This window comes from Podarcis tiliguerta, assembly GCF_965153285.1.
Source record: "Podarcis tiliguerta genome assembly, chromosome: Z".
NCBI lineage: Eukaryota > Metazoa > Chordata > Lepidosauria > Squamata > Lacertidae > Podarcis > Podarcis tiliguerta.
The window spans coordinates 30,309,456-30,334,184 of record NC_139553.1 but is presented as its reverse complement, the minus strand read 5'-3'; the positions used below and the strand labels follow the sequence as shown (position 1 = coordinate 30,334,184).

Sequence of the window (24,729 nt, the reverse complement as noted above, 5' to 3'; positions counted from 1 at the left end):
GATTTTAAGTCTCTGTCATCTCAATGCAGGGTGGGATGTGGAATAATCACTGGGGCATTTTACCTGTATGTTGGTTAATAAAGTTTCTACGGAGGACAATCCATCTGCAAAAAGAAAAGGTGCACGGAAACCAGGAGGAACACTCTGCCCAGCCAGTTGGATCTTCTCTAGGGCTGGTGCCATTATTGGGATGCCAATCTGCATCTCTTCTGTAAAGACACGACAGAGAAGGAACAGGTTGTTACTTGGGGAGCAACTGAGGCAACATCTTTAAAAATGACCTGGGTGAAAGAATTGAGGGGATGCTCGCAAACTGGGAGGGGTAGCTAGCTTATTCCACAGAAGACAGAATTAGGATTTAAGATTACCTTAACAGACTCACAAAACTAACGAAACGACTTTCAATAGGGAGAAATGTTCTAGTCCAACCCCCTGCAATGCAGGGTTGTTGTAAAAAAAAAAAGAAGTCTGCAAATAAGCATGAAGAAATTTTCTGAGAACTGATGCATGAATCTGTGGCCTTGTTCTTGTCTTTGATGCTGCTTTTGCCCTTCTTTAAAAAAAATATATATTTATTTGGTTTTCCAAATTAAGATTTTACAATCGCATATCCAACATACATCATCAAAACAAGATTCCAAAGAATCTCCTGAACTTCCCTCCTCCCCTTTGTGGGCCCTATTGTTAGCCATTTCCTCCCTTTTATAATAATCCAAATCTTTTACATCTCCATTATAATCCAAAATTCACCAAGTGTTATTCCACTCCTACTAACAATTTTAACCGTTTACAATGATATTTTTTTTCAGATAAATTATAACCCCCCCCCCCCATTCCTTATTAAAATTTTGGCTTTCTGGAAAAAAATAAATAGGGAGAAATGTTAGGCTCTGCACTTAGTGGAGCATGGAAGTTGGGGCTTAGCTACCTATCCAGACCTATGAAGAATCACTGATGGAAAGGGGGCCCAATCAAACAGCTGCCCCTCAACCATAGTTGCTCTGGAGGGACAGGATCATCTTGGACTTCCCACTCAGGTAGGGATGGATCTCATTAGGGTCACAGGGATGAGTTCTTAATCAGTGGCACCTGAGTGGGCTACTTGGAGTCAATAGTCACCTTACCATTGGCAACAGGCCCAAGAGCATCACAGTCTCCACCATGGCCCACTACCTGAGGACCTCAGCCAGTGCAGCATTTGTGTAAGCTGGTTTAGCAATGGACATCATGTGTATTTTAATGAACTGAATGGAGTGAAATATTAGGAGTTATGTAAGAGTGGAGAGAGAGTTTGTGAACTTAACAGTGTTTACCTTGTTTACTTAGCTGCTATTTTGTTGTTAACATTGTTTTACAGATTATAAATATTTGTTGAATAATACGATATATAATATGTTATGTAATATATCTGTTATGTAATATGACCTTTGTGTAATTGTGATATTTAGATTGTTTTATACACTGTAATTGTTTACTGATAATTTGCTAATTACTTTAGAAATTGCATAGAAATACAATAAATCAAATCAAAATCAAATCAAATGAGGTCATCTTGCAGTTCCAGAAAGGAACAATTAAAGGAAGGAAAGAAATGAGATAACTTTTTTTTTAAACTCGGAGACTTCTTTGTCCTAAATAAACAAAGCAACATTGGAGTAATGAGAAGTAATTTGGTTCTAACAACAGGTATAATACTAACTATAATCATGTAATGTTTAAAATACAGTCAAAACTGCTGGCTTTTACATAAAACAAAGACTGTGTACGATATTCACTGCGTTGAGAGTCATTTTTGCTTCTCGTTGGTTATATTGTTTCACTCTTGCTGATTTAAAAAGGATTAAAAGAAATCTGATTTTTGCTCCATTGCCCTTTTTGATGGATGGATGAATTCAATGCTTAATTCTTTTTAATCCCCTTTGCGATACTCAGTGATCATGTAACAATGGTAATTTGGGGCTGTGTGTATTCTGTAACCACACTGTGCAAGTTCAGAAATTAGTAATGGGTGGACAGCTCTGTGTCCTGTATGAAGATGCCATACAGCCATGTGAGGTCAGACCACTGATTCATGCATCCCCGTACGTAAATATTTTATATTTATAGGATTGCTTTATTTCATATTTTAATTCTAGATGTTATATTTTAGTGGATTAATAGGATCGCTCAGTATGCATTTTAATTATGTATCTCTGTATTTTAATGTTTGTGTAATTTGTTTTTATTCATGTAAACCAGTTAGAAGCCTATTTCGGCATTAAGTGCTACACTAACAACAACAACAAATTCTAGCAATGATTCTCCAAGATGTGAGGCAGGGTGCACAGATTTTAGGGGTGAAGTTTATAGAATCATAGAATTGAAGAGCTGGAAGGGACCCTGAGGGGGTCATCTAGTCCAACCCCCTAAAATGCAGGAATCTCAGCTAAAGCAGCTATGAGAGATGGCCATCCAACCTCTGCTTTGTCAAACAGCTCTTCCTGTCAGAAAGCTCCTTCTGATGTTAAGTCAGAATCTCTTTTCTTGTAACTTCAAGGCATTGGGTCATACCCTCTGGAGAAGGAAGAAACAAGCTTGCTCCATCTTCCATATGACAGCCCTTGAGATACTTGGAGACAGCTCTCATATCTCCTCTTAAGTCTCCTCTTTTCTAGGCACACATGTTCCAGCTTGTCAATATCCTTCTTAAATTGTGGCACCCAGAACGGGACTCAGTACTCCAGGCAGGGTCTGACCAAGGCAGAATACAACAGTACTATGACTTCCAACTATACTTCTGTTGATGCAGCCTAGAATAACAGTTGTTTTTGCTGCTGCATCACACTGTTGACACATGTTAAGCTTGTGGTTTACTAAGACCCCTAAATCCTTTCCGCATCTGCTACTGGCAACCCGTGTGTCCATCATCATATATTTGTGTAGCTGTTTCTACCTGTCTAAGTATAGAGCAAAACATTTGTCCCTATTTAAATTAATTTTGTTCGTTTTGATCCAGTTCTCTAATCTTTTCAAGTCATCCTGAATCCCAATTCTGTCTTCTGCAGTATTAGTTACCCATTCTAGTTTGGTGTCATCTGTAAACTGGATGAACATCCCCACTATTCCTTCATCCATGTTGTTTATAAAGACATTGAACAAAAGAACCCGGTGGCACCCCACTTGTCCTTTTTCCAGGATGATGAGGGACCATTAGTAAGCACTCTTTGGGTTCAATCAGTCAAACAGCTACAAATCCACCTAACAGTTACCTTGTCTAGCCCACATTTTCCCAGCTTCTCCACAAGAATATAACAAGGAACTCTGTCAAAAGTCTTACTGAAATCAAGATACACTATGTTTACAACATTCCCCCGATCCATGAAACTTGTAACTCTCTACATAAAAGAGATTCATTTGGCATGACTTGTTTTTGAGAAACCTCTTCAGGGTCTTAGTAATCACAGAATCCTTTTCTAAGTGCTCACAGACTGACTGTTTAATTATCTGTTCTAGCACCTTTCTTGGTACCAACGTCAAGCTGACTGGTTTGTAGTTATCTGGGTCTTTTCTCCCATTTCTGAAGGCGAGGATGATGTCTGCCTGCCTCCAATCCACAGGGGCCTCAGCTTTTCTCCAAGAATTCTCAAAGATTATAGAAAGAGGCTCTGAGATTACATCTGCAATTTCCTTTAGTACCCTTGGATGCAACTCATCAGGCCCTGGAGGTTTGAATTCATTGAAAGTAGCTAGGTATTCCCTTACCACCTCTTTTCCTATCTTGGGCTGCAACACCCTCCTTACAATATTTATTCTGTTATCACCAGGCTGGGCATTGCTTTCTTTTTTGATGAAGACAGAGGCAAAGTAGGTGTTGAACAGTTCCGCCTTCTCTCTGTCACCCAATAGCATTTCTCCATCTTCTCCACACAAAGGACCTACCACTTGCTTGCTCTTCCACTTGCTTCAAACATAGCAGAAGAAACCTTTTATTGTTATTTTTAACCTCTCTTGCAAGCCTGAGCTCATTCTGAGCTTTGGCCTGCCTGACCTTCTCCCCGTAACTGTTGACTACTTGTGTTATATTCTTGCTTTGTGATTTCCCATTTTCCCCATTTCTTATGCATGCCATTATTATTATTATTATTAATTATTATTATTATTATTATTATTACTACTACTACTACTACTACTACTACTACCACTGTCATTATCACTATTATTATCATCTGATTATTTCTCAGAGTTTCTAATAAGATTCTGTCTTCTCAGCACATCAGTTTGGTTAATATTTTATGAGAAGGTATGATCAATCTTTCTGCTATTCCCCCCAACCCTATCCTCTGGTTACACACTTAAAACAAGTTCTTCCCAAGTCAAAGACTACATACCATTTCTCATGCTCAAATAATTCATATGCAAGGTCAAGTCATTAAAATTAATTGTTTATGCCCAAAACCACTCCTCTGTGAAGCAAGGTAAACTAAACGCATCTTGGAGAGGTTGGAGGGAAAGACGAGGGGGAGAGTAAGCGAGCAGGCGCAATGAATGAATTGTGGATAAACTGCTTAAAACAATCTAGAAACCTCAACTGCTTGGGAAGGGGGGGCATGGGAGGGTGGGGGAAAGTAATGCTATTAAAATGGCCAAAAGGAAAATTCATATTGACTGTAGAGACAGGGCACACCGTCTATGGTTAGTAATGTTGCTGTAGAGTAGATTGAAGTTTCAAAATGGCATTAGTCTTCTTTAAAGAGATAGACACGGCTAAATTAGGTGCTGCTGGCTGCAGTGAGGATCAAATGCAAAAAGAAATCATATTTCACCCGAGCTAGTCAACAGCAGGAAAATAAATAGAAATATAAGAGCTATGCAGGCAATGATTCATTTTGATAATCTGGCCCAAGAGAGACACAGGGAGACAGCATCCAGATCTAAGCTCCCCACCAAAAGACAAATAGGAGACGGAGGGTGGAGACTGGGATGACAGCCTAGCAGAGGTCACATCGATTTCTACCAGCGGTTTTCACACAGATGAGATAACCCTGCACTCCATTTGCCCCATTGTTCATATCCTACCTGTCCCACAAGCCATAAATTTCCAAGTCCCCGAAAAAAGGGGCAGTAAAGAAGAAGGATTCTACTTATGACTTCTTATGATTAAGTTTTTGTGCTAACCAAACATGGTTTGCCAACCAAGGTCACATTGCATGTTAAAGTCCGTAATAGCTAGGAAAAGACTAGGGGAAGCATATTACGGTTTAGCGTCTATGGGTGGGAAAGGGAGAGGGGGTGGGGGAGAAAAGAACCCCTGTCAAACAATTCATCATTTTCTCCTCCTGATTGAAATCACACACTGCGAAGATGAATGATATAAGCATTAGAAATCTATTTCAATCTTGTAATAGATCTTCACATCTGAATGGTGCCCCCCTTTAGGGCTACCTTCAACAGAAGCACATGGAGGGAGTAGAGCTGTATTTGTTAATTTGTTAAAGACATAAAAATCTTAATTGGCAAAGTGATGATGCCATGACAACCACAACAGAAAGGATAAGTATGGAATGTCCCTAAACAGGTCACTCTCTTTGTGGGTGGAATACAAAGGCTTTGATGTGTGTGTTTGAATTTTAACACACACTATTCACGATGTATACATTGAAAGCTGCCACCCGTGGGGTGGCAGAATAAACAGGAAATAAAACTAGGACCTAACCAAGGGCACAAGCAACACTGCATTTATGGAGGCAAAGGGGAGACTGCTTTTATGGAGCTTGTTTGCCATACCTTGTAATAGCATCCTAGATTCTATTCAGAGGGCATGGTTTTAATTTCTAGCACTCATTCCAGATGAATAGGCATCCTGTTAGGTTGTTGTTGTTGTTTTACATGTATTGAGAAAGAGAATATAAAGCAAAATACTCAGAATGGATAGCTCAGTTGGTAGAACATGACACCCTTAATCTCAGGGTTGTTGCTTCGAGCCCCACATTGGGCAAAAGATTCCTGCACTACAGGGGGATGGACTAATTGACCTTCACGGTCCTTTTCAACTCTACAGTTCTATGATCCTAAGCCCAAAATCACACCCAAAGCTGTGAAAGCATTTACTAGGATTGGGAAAGCATGTGTAGCTTTGAGATTTATTTTTTAAGTTTTAAGTTTTGTTTTTGTTTTTTAATTGTAAAAATTTAAAAATCCTCTTCACATAAGAGGATTTTACAACCAAAATAAACCATAACACAAACAAGAACATGACTTTTCTTTTCATTTATGTTAATCTTCTTTTAACTCCTTGTTCTTAACCTCTTAAATCACATATATATCTTTAACAATTTTCCAAATGCTGCCCTACACCTCCCTTCCCCCGTTCTCATTACTTCCCTTCACCCAAGTGCGATCTTCTTAATCTAATATTGTTTCTTGTTGTGTTAACAAAAGTTTGTATTTGTTGTTCCATATATGTCATGATATCATCTTGTATCCTTGAGCATCTTACCTATTGCATGTTAAATTTAAGCTCCAAAACCAAATCTTTCCATGTATTCCTTTATGTACTCCCACTCTTTGTACATTTTTTTGGTTGGAACAGCCTCTAATTGTTGCTATTAATTTTGCCATCTCCACAAATTCTCAGATTTTAGCTCATCATTCTGATATTTCTGGTATTTTTTCTGGTTTCCAATTTTCAGCCAATAATAATCTAGCCGCTACTGTTGCTTAAAGGAATACATTCCTTTTGTCTTGGGGATGTCACTCTTATTACATGTGTAGCTTTGAGATTTGGGATACACACACACACTGGACATTATCTTTGGCAGGGCTGTGCCCCAGTAGCCCTAGTGGAAGAGTTTCCACTGGATCCAATTCATCACAGCATTTCAATTTCAGTCAACAGCTAGCTGCTTCCTATCCATTTAAAGCAGTATCAAACCAACAGTCACAGCTTCCCCCAAAGAAACCTGGGAATCGCAGTTTGTTAAGTGTGCTGAGAATTGTTAGAAAACCCCTACTCCTCTCACAGAGCTACAATTTCCAGAGTGGTATAACCACCTATCCATCTTTCATTGGTACTCTGGAAACATTAGCTCTGTGATGGAAACAGTGGTTCTCTCCCTTAACAAACTACAATTGCCGGATTTCTGTGGAAGTCATGCTAGTGCTTTAAATGGATAGCACAGATACGGCCTATGTCTAACTCATTAGTGCGCAACCTGTGTCACTACAGGTGTTGCTGGAATACTACTCCCCATCGTTCCTGATCGTTGGCCATGCTGGATAAGGCTAATGGGAGTTAAGTGTGCAACAACATTTGGAGTGCAAAAGGCTTCCCACCCCTGGTGTAACTGAACTGAACTGAGTTCTTCTGTTTAACCTCTCACCCATCTTCTTCTCATCCCTCTCTTGCTTCCCTTGCACTGGGACAGGAACATAGTCTTTTCTTATTACTCTGTAAAGTGCCATTGACCATGATGGCTCAATACTACCATGACAAATGTCCATCTTATTAAGTGTCTACACTGTCACACACAAACGCGCACACAAAGATGGGTGAATCATTCAGATTAGATCCCAGCCTCGCAAATCAGCTTAGGACTCTCATCGCTCTGGCAGTGTCAGTGGGCGAGGGCTCACACGGCAGGCTCCGTTCACCCTCTACACCCTGCCCCAAGCATGCCCCGGGCACCGGCAACCACGCTACACCAATGCTCCTCCCCCCTCCATAGTTGAACATGATAGCTTTTCTAAGATATAGATATATAGATATAGATATAGATATATAGATATAGATGATATAGGTATAATTGCATTGTAGAAACATATCTCCCATTAGGCATTGGTAGTATTCAGTGGAGACTATTCCATTAGGGCTAAGGGGGAACTGTCCCACCCACCTCAGGTTGCCTTCAGCCAGCCCCCAAGTGTCTGCCTTCTTACTTACAATCAGTCAGAGGGCAGCACTGCCTATCAGCCTCTTCCTCCTTAGCCTCAGTAAAGAACTCAGAAGGAAGGAGGACTGGGAGAAATCTAAAATTAATTGATTCTGCCTGTCACTGGCTCTAGTTCCAACTACGGTTTGATCTCCATGCTTTTACCCTATCCATCCCAATGGGCACCAGACACCACTGGTAGTACTGAAATAGAAGTTTTGATTTCTCTTTCCATAATGTCTGCTCTTAACTAATGCTCTCTTTCCATAATGTCTGCTCTTAACTAATTTGGCCAATCTGCTTAGGCAGACTGCTGACTACCTTCCCTATGTGCCAGTGCTCTTGACTGATAACTACACAGACAAAAAGAGGGCTAGATTATCTTCCATTCTGGCCACTGCACAATCTGTTCAGGCAGACAAATAACTTCCTCCCAAGCAGAACTGAATGTATCATCATCATAATCTTATATAGTATCATCACCATCATTTTATATAGCACCATCAGTGTGCATGGCACTTTACAAGAGGTACAAGATGATAAGTTCATGCCCCATGGAACTTGCAACCTAAAATTGAACAAAGTGGAAAGAACAGAAAGAAGGGGAGGCAGGGTTAAGAAGGGAAGCTATATTAAGAACACGAGGAAACCCCTGCTGGATCAGGCCAAAGACCCACCTAATTCAGCATCCTGTTAACACAGTGCCTACTGGAAGCTGGCATGTAGGACCTGAGTGCAACAGTGCTCTCCCCACTGGTAATCCCCGTGAAACTGGTATCCAGAGGCTTACTACCTCTGAGAGTGGAGGCACAACATTGCTATCATGGCTAGTAACCACTGACAGCCTTATCTTCCATCAGTTTCTCTAGCCCTCATTAAAGCCATCCACGTTGGTGGCTATCACTGCCTCTATGGGGAGTTCATTCCACAACTTAACTATGTGCTGTGTGAATAATTATTTTTCTTTTGTCTTGTCTTTAATCCGCCAGCGTGCAGCTTCATTGGATGGTCCTGAGTTTGAATATTATGAGAGACGGATTGTATTCTTTAATGTAAACTTTGCTCGTGTGCCAGGAGAATAGGAAGCATGACAAACAATCAGGGAATTCCTGAGGTGGGAAGTGGGAGACACGAGCCACCTGGATGTGATCAAGACTGCAATTGAGCAAATACATCCCATGAGAACATCACAAGATGAGTGTAATGTTTAGAGCTGGCCTGAACAAGTACTTCCCACTGAGGCCAGCTCCATTGGCTCACCTCAATGTGCACGTCACAGAACTATCCTCTTTCACAGAAATTAGTGGAGATGTTCATTTGAGTGGAGGCTGTGTGCACATTACTGATGCGTGTCTACTTGGCTTTAGATAAAACTTTGGCATGAGGGCTAAGCTATGCTTCATATGGTCAAGGCCATCAATAGAAGTGCATCACTTGTGGGGCTGCCTGCCCTTATCAGGAATCAGGGAAGGGATGTCACATTGGACCAAACCACCTGTTGGCAGAACATGGCTCCTGGTGTCTCAAACCAGAAATGTTTGTTTTGCTTGAATATTGTATAATTAACTGTAATCGGAGCTTGTGTTTGGAGAGGTGGGGCGGGGAGAGAAGAGAGATTACAATGGTACCTTGGGTTACATATGCTTAAGGTTATAGACTCTGCTAACCCAGAAATAATACCTCGGGTTAAGAACTTTGCTTCAGGATGAGAATAGAAATCACGCAGCGGCAGCACAAGGCCCCATTAGCTAAAGTGGTGCTTCAGGTTAAGAACAGTTTCATGTTAAGAACAGACCTCCAGAACAAATTAAGGTCTTAACCCGAGGTACCACTGTACTTAGAAATATAGAACTGTAGAGTTGCAAGGAACCCTGAGGATCATCTAGTCCAACCCCCTGCAATGCAGGAATATGCAGCTGTCCCATACAGGTATTGAACCTGCAACCTTGGTGTTATCAGCACCATACTCTAAGCAACTCTGCTGTCCAGCTTATTAAATACCTGGGAGTGGGGGGGGGGGGAGCTGGGAATGACAGTCAGGAAGTAACAGTTGTTATTATTAAGCATGTTCTCCTTCATGGAGAGCACGTGTTGCGGTGGGGGCCGCCAGGACACTCCAAAGTTGGGGACGGGCTAATTGATCGTTGGCCACTGATGCGACTGGGGCTTCCCTTGGTGTTGGGATGAAGTTAATGTTGCCATTTGTTGATTGACAGCCAGAAATGCTAAAACTCCTTGCACGAGGCTAGGGCTTCCTCTTCTTGCCCGTGCATCGGATTGCCCGTCCCCCCCCCCCTAGAATTAGGGTTGTTCGCTTTGACCTTGCTATGCCTGTCATGTGGTCGTCTGCTCTTGGGGCAGGGGCCCAGTAGGAATTTTGTCCATCTGGCTGATTGGCTGGGGCCATTTGGTTTTTGCCTACTGCGTAGCAAATCGTCACAACTTGTAAGGTTGCGGTTAGGCATTGGTTTATGGTTTGGTTGGTTGAGGGGCATGGATTGGCTGTGCCTGCCCCTCTAATGCTGCTGCTGCAAGGGATTCCGTTAAAGGAATTGGGGGCTAACTATTGCTTGTCCACTCTGTCAAGGGGGCTCAGGCCATAGCAATGAGTTCCTGGTTGCATTTGGGCTGAGGGCAGGTCCCCTGCTCCGTCGCTACCCCCTATTCTGACTTTCGCATCATGCGGAATGTCAGTCTGTCTCCCATGGTGGAGGCAGATAGTCGCAACCAATGCCTAAGCAACCACTCACAAATTTGTATTTTAATAAAGTTGTGGCCAAAATTATGCCAAAAATCTTAAACAAAAATTCTGTGTGGTGTGTGAGTTATTGGGGTGTCCCTGGGGACCTTGACACACAAATACTATTATTACTTAGTTGCCTTACAAAAGTGACTCAGAGACTTGCAGCACAGTATAAATGCTAAAACCAACTACAACAAATGAATAAAAAGCTTTAAGAAACGCACCTATATGAATTTTTAAAAAACCCACGTCTTACTGAACCTGGCCCACCTAAACAGGAAACAAGTACTTAAAAAGCACTTGGAACCCTTCAAATTAAGGACCAAAAGATAAAAAAGAAAGTTTTTTGCCTAGTGCATTACAATAGATGAATATATGCTTAGGAGATAACTAGCTTTGGTTGACTTCAGTCCATAAATTGCCAAACAGCACCAGCAGCAGCTAAAATACAGTTCAGATCAATTACAAACTACACCCAACCCAACCCACTTTATTATTTTCTATTTTCATTGTCTTTTATGTTAGAATAATACATTTTTTGTTGCTGTAATGGGGCCTCTTAAACATGACATAGTTGGGCATGTCTTAATCCAGCCCTGCTCATTATAGTTATCAGATCTTGCTATCATGAGACTTACTTGGGGGGAAAAAAAGTCTGATGGAAATCCACATTCCACCCTGATTCCACCTCTGTGATTCCATGAAATTTCACATCCATTTTCAAGTCTTCAAGGACAAGGCTATCTACCTTCAATGACTTACTAGCGCTGCAACCTCCTCCCTCGCCCACTGCTTCTGCTTTCATTGCCTCTCTGCCAGGAGGTGAGTCGTTCTTTTCATCAGTGAGAAAGAGGGATGCCTCCTTCTAACCTGGCAGAAGTCAAGCCACCCCAAATTTACTGCTTTAACCTTGCAATTCAAGTGCCAAATTTAAAGTCCAGGCTGTTTTTCTTAATTACACCCCCTGAATGTGCAAAGGGGTCAAAATGAATGCAATTTGAGGAGTAGCTGATTAATCTGGTTGCTGAGTGTTAAATCAAACTTTGGGATCATTTTAACGGTATGATTTATATTGCCTGGTGCCATGGTGCCTTCTACCTCTTCCAGTGGTCCGATTTGTGATAAGGTGCTTAAGGAATGTGTGCACATTTCGAGGGCATCCCAGAAGCATTGCAAAAAGCATCAAATGAAAAAGACAGCTAACTTGTAGATTACCTTATTTGCCAGTTAAGCTTAGTTGCACCGCCATCTATTATTGAAAGCCGTAGGTATGCACAACATTATTTTTTACAGACAAACAGGAAGCAAATATCTGCCCCAAGATATTTACAATCTAAAATTCTATAAAAAGGGAATGATGAGAGGAAGAAGAGGAAAGTAAACAGGATGAAGAGGTGATTTTTTTAGTTGCACATACTTGCACATAGGCCCTAATACAAGTTCTGCCCATCAAGAGTAGGGCAAAGTGACTTATCTGACTTGTCCTCTCCCACACTAGCTATTCGTTTATTTCAATTTTGTTAAAAACCCATAAGCTACACGTGTCTACCCCTTAGTTACAGTACAATATGAGGGCTAATGGGTTGTGCTAAAGACTTCATGGGAAAGGTGGGTTTTGAAGAGGGGCTTTAAGGAACAATGAGACACCAAATGGGTGTTGCAGGAGGCATGTCCAGGCATAAGAGGCAGCAAGGGAAAAACAATGGAATCATTTGAAGTGTTTGTCTATTCATTCAAATCAATAGGTTCTTTCCCGTACAGGTATCAACTGCAATTTTTAACATACTGATTGTGAGGATTTTGTTCAAACTGTATTTCAAGTGAATCTGATCTGCAGTTCTTAGCCTAATACATAGATTAGAATGCAGTTATATTTTGTTTTTCACACTTCTCCCAATGCTGCAATAGAGTTCTCTGCTAAACAAATGTACAACAAAACTGCACTTTGGGAATAAAATGTGTGGAGAAAAAATGTGTAATTTAGTATAAAGTCCACACCAATATGGGTATTTTAGATGGAGTTGGGGGGGAATTTGATGCAGCTCACATTTAAAGATGAACTTGTCTAATTTGCCTTTCCCAAAACAATTGGCAAACTGAAAGCACAGGCGCACTTTGGAATTTAAACCTCTGTGACAGATTTATTCATCCTTAATATTAGAATACAATGCATATAAAACATATGTATTTTGTAAATAATAATGTTAATTTTGCGTGTATGTTTGTTCTCTTTAGTTTCAGATTGAGAGATTGAGGCAGAAACAGGACAGAATGGCCTTATCAATGAACATAGGCAAAACTGACATGGTCTGGGAATAGACTGATGCATCCTTGCGCGCGTGTACCCACCCACCGTTTTACAGAGCTATTCTTGTCAAAGGTGTTTTAAACAAACAATCACTTAGAAAATATCAGTACAATAGCACAAAGATTACCCTGCAATGCAGAATTATGCCAATATACTTGTTAACAATGATACCTAGGTAATTTATACAGTCGTGACATTTACCTGCATGAAGCTCCCATTAATAACACTGAAGATTATACCTATTTATAACTGGGTACATATTTAAAATAAATTTTGGTGCCATAAGTTCCTGTCAACAGTTGTGTGTGTGTGTGTGTGTGTGTGTGTGTGTGTGTGTTAAAAAACTAATTTGGACTTAAATCTTCATGGCGAGAGGGAACAGAAATATATGGTGAACATGGATAAAAATTTGGGGAGAAACACGGTTAATAAGGAGCTAAGATCAGCAAAGCCACAGAAACAACCAAGTCAAAACATTCAGTCTTCAGGGACGATGGAACTATTTTAAAAACTTAAAATCATCATGCAGTACGTGGATTGAAAGCTGATGTAAATACCATAAAACCCACTGAAAAACATTTCTGGGCAACAGCTCTTCCACACACACACACCCTAATCCATCATCAATTATAACACCTCCAAGTAATCCAGAACTTACTAATAACAGAATTACAAGAGGGACTGACAGTTGCTGTTGTCCCTGCTGTAAAGGAAAAACCAACAGCCCACCAGCAAACCTGTAGCCCCCAATGACAACCTACATAGATGAGCCACAAATAAACAACAGGTGCACCAGCATTTGGGTACCTGTAGAAAAGAGTCTCTAGATTATTTCTCCAGGAAATGCTTCTGCCTGTCAGAGTAGAGAGTACTGTGGGCGGGGTGGGGGTAGCAATTGCTATGGGGCACATTCCCTCAGAGACGATCTGTCAGAGGCTACATACTAGAAGTGGCATCAGGTCACTCTTTGGGTCTCCATGTCCCTGTCACCCCCTTTCCCCCTCCCTCTTTCTGCCACTTCCCCCCTCTGCTATTTTCTCGCTGTCTTTCCCTATTGTCAACCTCTTTCCCCCCTCTCCTTCTGCTCCCTCCTCCTGCTCTCCTCCCCTCTCTCTTTCTCATTCACCCCCTTTCCACTCTCTCCTTCATCCCCTCTCCCCCTCGCCTTCTGCTTCATCTCATCCATTCCCTTCTATCTCTCTCCCCGGGTCTCCTGCTACTTCCTTCCTTCTCTGCTTCAACCACCTATTCTCCCTCTTTGTTTCTCTGTCTCATCCATCCCCTTTTCTCTCTCCTCTTTTGCCCCTTCCCTTCCCCTCCCCTTAAAATAAGGGCAGGCGGTTTAGGCTTGCAGGCTGCCCATTTATACAATATGAGTACAGAGGGACAAACTGACCTAAGGCAGATTCCTATGTGTGTATAAGCTTCGCAAACCTATTTATATGAAACTTATCCCTTTCCAATACCCAAACTTCCCATGAAGTCTCACCCCCCCACACACACATTAAATAACATTTTTGTTTGTTTGTTTCTCACTATCATGGGTAGGTGAAACTTGCCCATGCGGGGTGGGGTGGGGGTGGGGGTGGGGAGAGAATTCTAAAGAATCTTGAGTTTCCTTGGCAGATTCAACCTTTCCATATTAATGTTGAGATGATTTTTTCCCCCTAGCTATTTTGTTGCAAATATTTATGACTCCATATGGAACAACAGATGTTCAAGGAAATGCATGGCAGAGAAGACTTCATTTTCAGCAATTATCCTTCTACTTGTTGTCACACTGTAGGTGGTTTTAGTGCATCTCTCTAAAAAAAATTAAAAAATAAAGTGAAATCCACCCAGTCCCACTCACACACTGTAAGGACATCAGCAGAGATCATTATGCTATCCTCCCCCTTCCTTCCTAAATACATTGGCTTCGGGGGGAAAGTGCCATTAATTTCACTTAATCGTAAGTGTGGGGCAGGCTGATACAGTGCCAGTTCTGCAGGGGGACCAATCTCCAACCCTATTCCCTCACCTTGCTGAATTCCCTTATCTGATCTTAGAATCACAGAGCTGCAAGGGGCCTTAAAGTTCTTCTAGCCCAACCCTCTGCCAATATAAGAAATATTTTTGGGTTTTCTAGCTTGTCGGACTCTACATCCTATTTAGATAAACAGAGCACCACTACATCCACCATGTTGTCTCAGCTCCACCAGGTTTTGTTGCACCCAGTATAGATTATGCTCTCCATGTGTTTTACCTATGGCACTTTGACCTCTTTGACTTGCTGTCATGTGCTCCAGCACTTACAGTTTAATTCCTTTAATCTACCCTCAAGAGCAACAGAAGATGAATTTGTCATCTATGCGACAGCCCTTCAGGTATGTGAAGAAGGCTAAATAGTGCTTGTTAATAATCTCTTCTCCAGGCTAAATACGACCATCTCCTTCAATGTTATCTATGAATGTACTTTGATATCCATACCACATATATAGTGGGGTGGCAAAACTTTGTTAGCTGAAGGGCTACACTGCATTCTTGGCAACCCTTCGGGACCAACTGGCAGTGATGGGGAGGGCACAAGACAAGTGTTTTCCCTTTGTCCAGTAGACATACACTCTCACAGCCTTCTCTGTCCTGCTTCCAAGCAGGCCAAAGGCATTATCAGAGTTCAAGGATACACTTCCAGCCAAGAGGCTGCAAATCAGAGCTAGTAGGGGTCATGCCATGCAGAGAGGTGGGTGGCTGTGGAAAGACTAGAGGGAGTCCCGAGGCCCAGAGAAAATTCATTTCAGACTGTTCTGAAGCAGATCCCTCCATTCTGTAGGGAAAATGGGAAAGGGGAACTGAGAGACAGCCCTGTCTTCATACAATCTGAAAATTTGCGACCCAGGGACACAATCCTGCACACCACTAACTGCAATTGCTGAATTAATAAAATGCATGATCCCGTGAAACCATCCATGAAATGGCCACGGTAAAAGATCAAGTTCAGACTTATCCAACAATCTTGCAAGGTTTAATGCTATTGTAAAGCTGAAGTTCTTAACATATTAGCAATATATGGAGACAAGTTACACCCCATGAACCCTACACACACACACACACACACACACACACACCAGATAGGAAATGGTGTTTCCCACTTCCTGTTTTATTAAGGTTTATTTTACAACTGTATTAAATAGGTTATAAAGGACAATCCCGCTATTATACCCTTCCTTGCTTAGACTTAATAAATATTATATCCCCACCATCTATTAAAGCCAAGCAGTGGAGAAAATAAGTGAGGTAGTAATCTCCTCCGCAGATGTAAAATACCCTTAATAAACTTGGGGTGTATAACAGTCAGGAACGAATTACTCATGTCTGCTTTAATAAAATAGTACCCTTAAAGCAGTATTACTCTTAAGGTACTGACATTCCCACTGGCGCTACAAGCATATCCTTTCAAAGCAACACAGCTTGTTAAAAACGGCAAGATATCTTCTTGCAATAGAGAGTTTGTGTCCAAGCAAGATACAAGGTTTGTCGAGAAAGTATCCAGGGAGCAATAAAGCTGATGGGAAGCATATTTCTCGGTGGTATTTTAGCACTGTGAAAAATTCAATCACGGGGAAAAAATGTTTAGCTGTAAACATTTGAAGAGTCATATAAAAGCAATAGCTTTCCTGCAACACCTGCTTAAATAATTTTAAGAGGTGGAATGGAGCCCCCCCACACACCCCACCCCGCTCCAATCTTTGAAAAGCCATTGAGGACATTGTCTATTAATTTCCCTGGTGTCATCATGGCCGGACTCTTGAAATCAGGCAGAGTTAATAGCAGAATTCAACACAAACCAAAGGCATTTGACCAATAGGGCTAATTTTAACACACACACCCCGCCACAATACCAAATATCTGTTCAGTATTAAGATAGGAAAAACTGTCATTCTTCCATAGGTTATTTTGCAATGGCTTCAAATGTACGAGCCAGTGGTAGAGTAGTTATATTATGAGAATATTCAAGGGGAGGCCTGGGTTCAAATTCCCTCACAGCCATGAAAGCTCTTTAGGTGACCTTGGGTCACTGTTTTTCAGCCTATCCTACCTCATGAGGTTATTCCGAAGATAAAACGAGGAGAGGAGGATTAACCTAGATTTGAACAAATCTTCCATCAAGAACCAAAGTGGGGTTTGTCCAAGCTAAAGCAGGCTCTCTCCAAATCACCCTGAACCAAAACAAGGACCTCTGAGATGCTTCAGGGCACTTTGCTAACTACAGGCGCTTGGTTAGGAAATGCTGGACGTGCAGTCCTCCTGCTTCTGAGCCATATGCCCCTACACATCCACTCCTGTCAAATCAGCTTCACACTTAGTTTCCGTGACTTCTGAGTACACAGAAGCCTGACGCTGTCCCACTCCCACCCTGCAAATCATCAAAACTCCTTAGCCCAACTTTCATAAAATTTGCAGATTAGGCTAGGGATGTGTCTGGCATATGCCTGTTTGATAATAAAATCACTGCTGAGAATATCACCGAGGGGGCGGGGGGAGAGAGATATAAAATCTAATTTAAAGGTGGTCAGTGCATAATCATCTGGGGACTTACATGTCTGTAAGTCGCCAGCTTTCTTACCTGGGGATGTATGCTTTCCAAACTGCGTATCGTGACATATTAGTGTGTCGGCTGCAGTGTGTAGGTGTGTTGTGCGAATGCCACCTCCCTGCCCTGCCCCGCCCCCCGCCTGGTGCTCCTCCAAAGGCTGGAAAAGGGTTAGTTTAACCTCTGGTGTGCTAGGGAAACTGAATTATTGTGTCATGAAATGGTGCATGTCTAAAAAGTGTGTCACCAACACGAAAAGTTTGGAAAGCTCTGCTCTAGGGTATAAACTCACATGGGTGGTTAGCCATACCTGTTGGCCTTTGCATTGCCAAATATGAACTGAGAGCACACCCTAGAACTGAGTGGACACCCTAAAAGCCACCCAAAATGCCCCTGTGGCAGGTGAAGATCAGGAGTGGTTGCAAACCAGCTCTGCATAGGCAGCAAAACAAGATAAGCTGGTAGAGAGAACTGTGACCACTACAGGTTGCGGGTGGGAGGTGTTCTGATTTTGAATGCTTCCCTACATTACTTACCAAAGCAAGTTTTTAAAAAGGTAAGAACTTGGGGTGGGGAATTCTAGCAAAGCCTACTCGCTAGGCTATGTTTCTACTTGCAGGGAAATTTGATACAAGGGAGCGTTCGGAAATGTGGGTCCTCACAGGCTTCCTGAAGTGCCTACCAGAGCCCAGAGCCCAGCCTACCAGAGCAAGCCTCTACCACCTCATTGTGCTGCACGTGTGAACCAGCCTCATTGCTTTTTAGTGAATCCCTTCACTGCTCTATACCATTGTTAGCAAAGTGTAAAAAAATTGTGTTTGCAAAGGTGAAACGAGCAAATATCCCAACGAACATTCAGACAGCCAAGCAATCATAATGAACTGGAAAGTTTATCAATCTTGATCATCACCTGTACAGAGTTGTTGTAGTAGTAGTAGCTGTCCCCCACCCCCCCACCCCCAATTCCTCCCACCATTTCTTGTGAAGACTGCAGAAAAAGGGAGCCATTCAGTCTTTCAGATTAATGAAGTAGTGTATAACCTCTGTGGTTCAATTGTTCTCAAACAATAAAACATGTTCCTGCTTTTACGGCCTATTCTGTTTGGATTTATATCCTACAGTAATAGCTTTTGACTGAAATAAGCTACTTCTACTATTCCTGAAAGGGCAGGAGGGGGAGGGGGGTCCTAAGACCATGTAAATTGGACAGCGAGTCTGGGAGTAAAATAAAAATAAAGTAATGAACTATATAAAACCTTAAATTACCTAAAGAAAATGTTTCAACTGTTAAAGAGCATGCAAGAATACTCACTTGCAGCCATATCAACAGCTGCTAGCAAGCCATCGTTAATGAATGTAACTTGTAGTAGGACACGGCTGCCAGCCAGATCAGTAAAACAGTGGGTTGTTTTTCTTCTTCTTTCAAGCAACTGCAGACCCACCACCGCATCTTGCAGGCACCACTAGGGCCCATCACTGAGAGATGCCCTGTGTCCTCCTCCTCCTCCTTTGAAAGAGCACACCTGGGATGAGGAGCTACCATTTTAATTTTTCAAAATTTCATAGAATTGAAGAGTTCAAGAGTCCACGAGGGTCATCTGCTCCAGCCCCCTGCAATTTAGAAATCTTTTTGCTCAAGATGGGTCTCAAACTCATGACCAGAGATTAAAGAGTCTCATGCTCTATCAACAAAGCTATTCCAGAGTGGGGAACATCAGGCCCAGAGGCCATAGGTAACCTCTCTGACTCTTCCCAAGCCTGCTTCCCTCCCCAGTCCTACTCTGCCCTGTCCCTGGGTGGTGTTGCCTGGCTAAAACGTGTCATTGGACTCTCAATACAGATTCTTGCTTGCCTGGATGGGGGGCAGAGAAGGGAGCGAGTGTGTGTAGAAAACAAGTCTACAAAACAAAGGCAAAAATTACATCAATTGCCCCTTCCACTATTGCCTCTGGCCCCACCTACCAACATCATATTGCTCCTGAAATTGGCCTTCAGGCTCAGGGGAGAAAAAACCTTAAAACTTGAATAACTGACCTGGAAAGACCACAAAAGTATGTCTTAAAAAGGCACTGAAATACAGTAAAAAATGGTGCCTGCCAAAATTCAGGAGCAAGATGATTCCATATTAAGGGGGCCATCACAGAAAAGACATTGTGCCCTTAGTGGACATCAGCTGTGTCTCCATGGGCCATGACCCACCTTGACAGATGACTAATAATAATAATAATAATAATAATTTTTATACCCCGCCCTCCCCAGCCAAAACTGGGCTCAGAGCAGCTAACATCAAATGTATAACACATTAACATAAAATCAGGCAATCAATTGAAATACATCCTAAAATCAAATCAGGATCAGAAAAAAATCCAATCAGATGGCAACCTGCAGATTGGGGTTGGGGACCTTAAAAGCTCACCAGGCCCAACTGTTTGTGCTGAGCTTATATGAGCCTGTGAGAAAAATTGGGAGGCCACTTTCATGCAAATTCTAATGAAAGGGGAGAGGGAGTCAGACTGAACCCCGACCAAAGGCCTGGAGGAACAGCTCTGTCTTGCAGGCCCTGTGAAAAGATGTCAAATCCTGCAGGGCCCTGGTCTCTTGTGACAGAGCGTTCCACCAGGCCGGGGCCACAGCCAAAAAGGCTTGGCCCTGGTTGAGGTCAGTCTAACCTCCTTGAGGCTCGGGACCTCCAAGATATTATTATTTGCAGACTGTAAGGTCCTCCGTGGGGCATACCAGGAGAGGCAGTCCCATAGGTACTGACTATGTTGGTCAAAAAAGGGGAAGATAAAATTATAGAATCTTAGAGTTGGAAGGGACCCCAAGGGTAATCTCAGCTAAAACATAAATAGAAGACCCTACGGGTACTCTGGTCCTGAGAGGGCACTTTGCCCCAATCCCCCTCAACCTGGAAGTGCCCCTGGGTAACTGGTGCTGCAAAGTGTGCCTGTGTTGAAAATTACCATATTTTTCACCCTATAGGATGCACTTTTCCCCCTCCAAAAATGAAGGGGAAATCTGTGTGCGTCCTATGGGGCGAATGCAGGCTTTCGCTGAAGCTTGGAGAGCGAGAGGGGTTGGTGTGCACCAACCCCTCTTGCTCTCCAGGCTTCAGGAAGCTATCAGCAAGCCTGGGGAGCCCGCGGGAGTTCCTGCAGGGCTGCGGATAGCAGCCTGCTGCCCGGAGTGCGGGGCGCGCTGAAGCAAAGCGCCCTGCGCTTTGGGCAGACATATGCAGCCTAGGGAGCCCTGCGGGTGTTCCCTCAGGGCTCCCTAGGCTGCGGATAGCAGCCTGCTGCCTGGAGCGCAGGGCGTGCTGAAGCTGCGGCTGGGGGGGGGGGAATAAATTTGTTTTCCTTTATTCCCCCCCAAAAAACTAGGTGCATCCTATGGGCCGGTGTGTCCTATAGGGTGAAAAATACAGTAGGGCATGCAAGGTTCTGCCCAGGCTCTAGCATGCTTTATAGTTAGTCCAAGTAAAGTGGAACATATCATATGGTATATCTGACTGATTCAGTCTTGTGGATAATCACATTGATTGGTCTTTGTGGGTTTAGGGGTGGTTGCAAGTATCTATGCGTCTCCAACAGGAAGGCAAAGATCGAATCACACGGCTGTATGAGCTGCCTTATAGGAACTACTGGTTTGCCAAGTCCAGCGTTGTCCACTCTGAATGGCGGTATATCTCTGGCCGATTACTTTCTCTTCACCAGCTACCTGATCTTGGAAGTGGATATGCCACAGAGATTAATTTGCAAAGCATTAAGCTATGGATGGAGAACCTGTAACCTTCTAGATATTGCTGGACTAGATATTGATGGGAGTTGTGTTCCAACAATATCTAGACGGCCACAGGTATCCCACCCCTGACCCTCCCCATTATAATGGTTAAATTAGCTTCAGGTAGGCGTGTAGATTACTGGCTTTCATTCTTGGCTACAGGCCTCATATCTCTTCCCAGCTGCTGCACCAGGAGGGACCCAAGTGTTTCAACTCTGATGTCTTTTTGACAACAGACTGCTTGAGCTTCGGTTGTTCTCTCTTGAAGAATCTACTTCTGTTGCTGTAGTTTAAATTATTATTGATGCCATCTATGCTTTTAAATGCTTAAATGCTTTTTAAACAGTAAGCTTCTCTGAAAGCCTGTGGGCTGAAGAGTGGGATGTGAACATTTGCAATTAATAAACAAACCAAAGGAAAATGCAAAACAAGCAAGCAAATGGACAAAGATACTCTTCTTTGTTCCCTCATAAGCAGGAGCCCTGCTGGTCTTCAGACTCCTTATGCAAAGTAAGACCACTGGTCTATCTAGTCCAGTGCTGTTTCTACGGACTGGTAGCAGTTCTACAGGGTTGCAGAAAGGGGCAATCCCAGCCCTGCCTGGAGATGCTGGGGATCGAACCTGGGACCTCCTGAAAGAAAGGCTGCTACTCTAACCACTGAGCTACAGCCCTTCCCTTTAAGTCCTATTGCCAGGTAGGGTGGGTACACATAGCCCCTTCCTCTTGCACATGTCCTCTCGAAACCCCACCTCTCCTTCCATGTCTATAATTTCATCTTTCTCCTCCTACTTTCTCTTTTCCTCTTACGTCTTCCTTCCCTGTCTGGTGTCTCCCCTCCTCCCTGGGCTATTCCCTTCTAGGTGCCAAGGACTGTCAGTCTGCTTTTCCACTCATGGCGTGAAGATGTGCAGTTCCCCACTGTGCCCTGGTGATGTGGATCACTAGGTGTCAGCACCTACAGATCAACTGCCCTCTCTTCAGCACATAGGAGGGCAGGGCAATAGCAGTGGCTGGTGGCCAGCAGAGAGGCCAACGGTGGTTAGGGTGGACAGCAGAGAGGCCAACGGTATGTTCAGTCAGAGCCAAGTAATTCCAGTTTTGTTTCCATCCTCCCACCTGCTGAGTTCTGTGAGGGCAACATCGGGACTCAGGAGGAGGAAGCTGACACCAGGGCTGCCCTCTGGACTGGCTATGAGTAAGAAGGCAGGTAGGTGGGGGCTTTCTGGGGGATGAATGATGCTAGAAGGGCAACCTCCCCCCAACTGCTATTCTGGGCTCCACCCCTGGGCTCCTTTCCCCTCTGCAGGGTAAAAGATGCTTGTTAGTGAGGACAAACATATCTGGAAACATACAGAAAAATAGCAACACATGGGGAGACTCAGATGAGAAAGCCACAAGGGTTAAGCACTCTCCCCTGATTTTTTGTAACTCACAACTGCAGCCTACAAAAGCTGTTTTCAATTTTAAAAATATCCTATTAGGGTTTGCTTGCTCTAGTTTTGTTTTGTAGAAGATGATGTTGCAACAATTGTCAGAGTTCATTAGTGACAAGACATTCCTTCTTATTCAAAGTTCAGGACAACACACTCCTTTTCAAACAATGTCATTTGGAATGGAGAAAATTTATTTTTCATGTCTTGCAGAGTTTCTGCCAGCTTTGTCCTGATATGATCCACTTTTTAATTCTCATTACAGCACAAATATTTTAAGATCACCATGGCTGATTTTGCTTTCTTTGTCGGAATGATGACTGCCTCGTACAGTGGCTCAATTATTTATTATCATCGCCATTCATTGAGTATTTTTGTAAGGAATGTACTCAAAGAGGCTTAACCAAAGTAGAAACAAACAATCCACCCCCCCACAATTAAACAATTAAGAAGCGGACAAAAACATAAAAGCAAAGCTTATTCCCCCCCCTCAACAAAGAAGCAGAAAGAAGCAGAATGCTAAACAAAACAGAGGATTGCAGGCCATAGGGAAAGTTGGGCTTGAACTCCCTCCCTCCTAGAAAGAATAAAATAGAAAGGGGGACACTGATTCAGTCTTATGATGTGCCTTCGTGAGAGTAAATCCAAATGATAAAGCAACAAGTATTAGTAATAGCAGCAATAATAAAAGGTGAAGCAGAACAAGTGAGAATGTGGGAAAGGTGAACCTCCTTAGTCCATACTTTCTGAGACAAATTTGCGATGTAGCTTCCTAAGCCATGTGTACAAAAATGCACACCCTGAGGTAAAGTGTGAACAAAAATGCACATTTTGGGGTGAAAATATCATACGGAACATTTGGTGAAAATGGCAAACAGAAATGCAATATAGTGCGGAAAATTGCTTTGCAAAACTGCATAGGAAAATATTATATTAGGAGAAAATTCACACCAAAATGTTGATGAATTTTCATAAGGACTGATCTGGAAATGTGGAGAACTGAACTGGAGGACTAGAAAATAAGAAAACTGAGAGAAACTGAAAATAACTCTTTGACCAGTCTCTAAAGAGAACACAGTAAGTGGTGGAAGCAGGTGGTTATGCTGCTTCTATGAACTTGCAGATAAAGAAGGAAGAAAAAAAGGGGGTGAGGAAGTTGCCCTAATAGTTCATTAATATTTGGATACCAGCAAAACAATATGGGAACTGTGGCTTCCCTTCCCTTCCCAAACATTCCTCCTTTCTGTAATCACCCCTTGTTAGGGAGATGTTTGGTGGCTGCTTGTCACGGGCAGCATCCATCTTCATTTGTATCTATCAGATCCATGTATAGATGTTCCTGTGATCCTAAATACTTGAGATGGCATATTTGTCGCCAACATTACAGTGATCTAACTGAAGTGCTGGTGAGAAGCATTTGGTGCTGGGGCTGAGTTGAAACATTTTCGCTATGAAAGCGGGTTTGGAAGAGAGCACCAACAAATCATCTGAAATGTCTTTTTTGCACAGGTTTTACTGCCCCTAGGCAGCTGCTTTGGCGTTCTTCTGGATGGCTTACCAGATCCAGCCAATAAGGGAACACATAGCCAGAATGACCCAGATTTCCCCACCACCTTCATGTTGAGGACACTCAAAAGCACCCCTTGGCTACTTCAAACATAAGCACACAACCATTACCCTGGCACCCTGACTCATGAGAATCTCACTGAAACACTCTCTCCCCTTTGATTATTTTCAAATGTAATTTATTTTCTCATGAATTGATGGATAATTGTCAAAAGAAGAAGGAAAAACGAGCAAATTTTTGGCAGGGCACACTGCCATTTTGAGCAGATAAATAACAGGAGGTGTAAGAGCTAAGCAGCTCCTTCCTGAGTTTTTTGATCTATGAAAAGAATGTTTCTAGAGAGCATGTTAAACAATCCACATCAGCTTGCTAACTTTAGAGGCAAGTATTCTAAAGACACAACTTGAGACTCCAAGAAA

The 24,729-nt window shown here is 42.7% G+C and overlaps 1 protein-coding gene and 1 long non-coding RNA gene across 12 annotated transcripts in view; one reads left to right on the top strand and one right to left on the bottom strand.

Annotated features, from left to right (window-relative positions):
* The window catches only part of LOC310669859, a 46,503-nt gene extending 28,024 nt beyond the window's left edge, over nucleotides 1–18,479 (top strand). Inside the window, exons 3-5 of one of the 3 annotated variants that reach the window (XR_014507427.1) lie at nucleotides 8,897–9,175; nucleotides 12,886–13,030; nucleotides 18,151–18,479. This is a non-coding gene — a long non-coding RNA (uncharacterized lncRNA). Of the gene's footprint in view, nucleotides 1–8,896; nucleotides 9,176–12,885; nucleotides 13,206–18,150 lie in introns of those variants that run through there. The other 2 variants (XR_014507428.1, XR_014507429.1) reach the window with 2 other exon arrangements.
* DACH2 (dachshund family transcription factor 2) overlaps nucleotides 1–24,729 on the bottom strand; it is a 314,613-nt gene that overhangs the window by 16,308 nt on the left and 273,576 nt on the right. For all 9 annotated transcript variants that reach the window (XM_083424218.1, XM_083424217.1, XM_083424211.1 and 6 more), the window contains one exon: nucleotides 64–209. In XM_083424218.1, coding sequence (XP_083280344.1) covers nucleotides 64–209 — 146 coding nt within the window. The remainder of the gene's footprint in view (nucleotides 1–63; nucleotides 210–24,729) is intronic.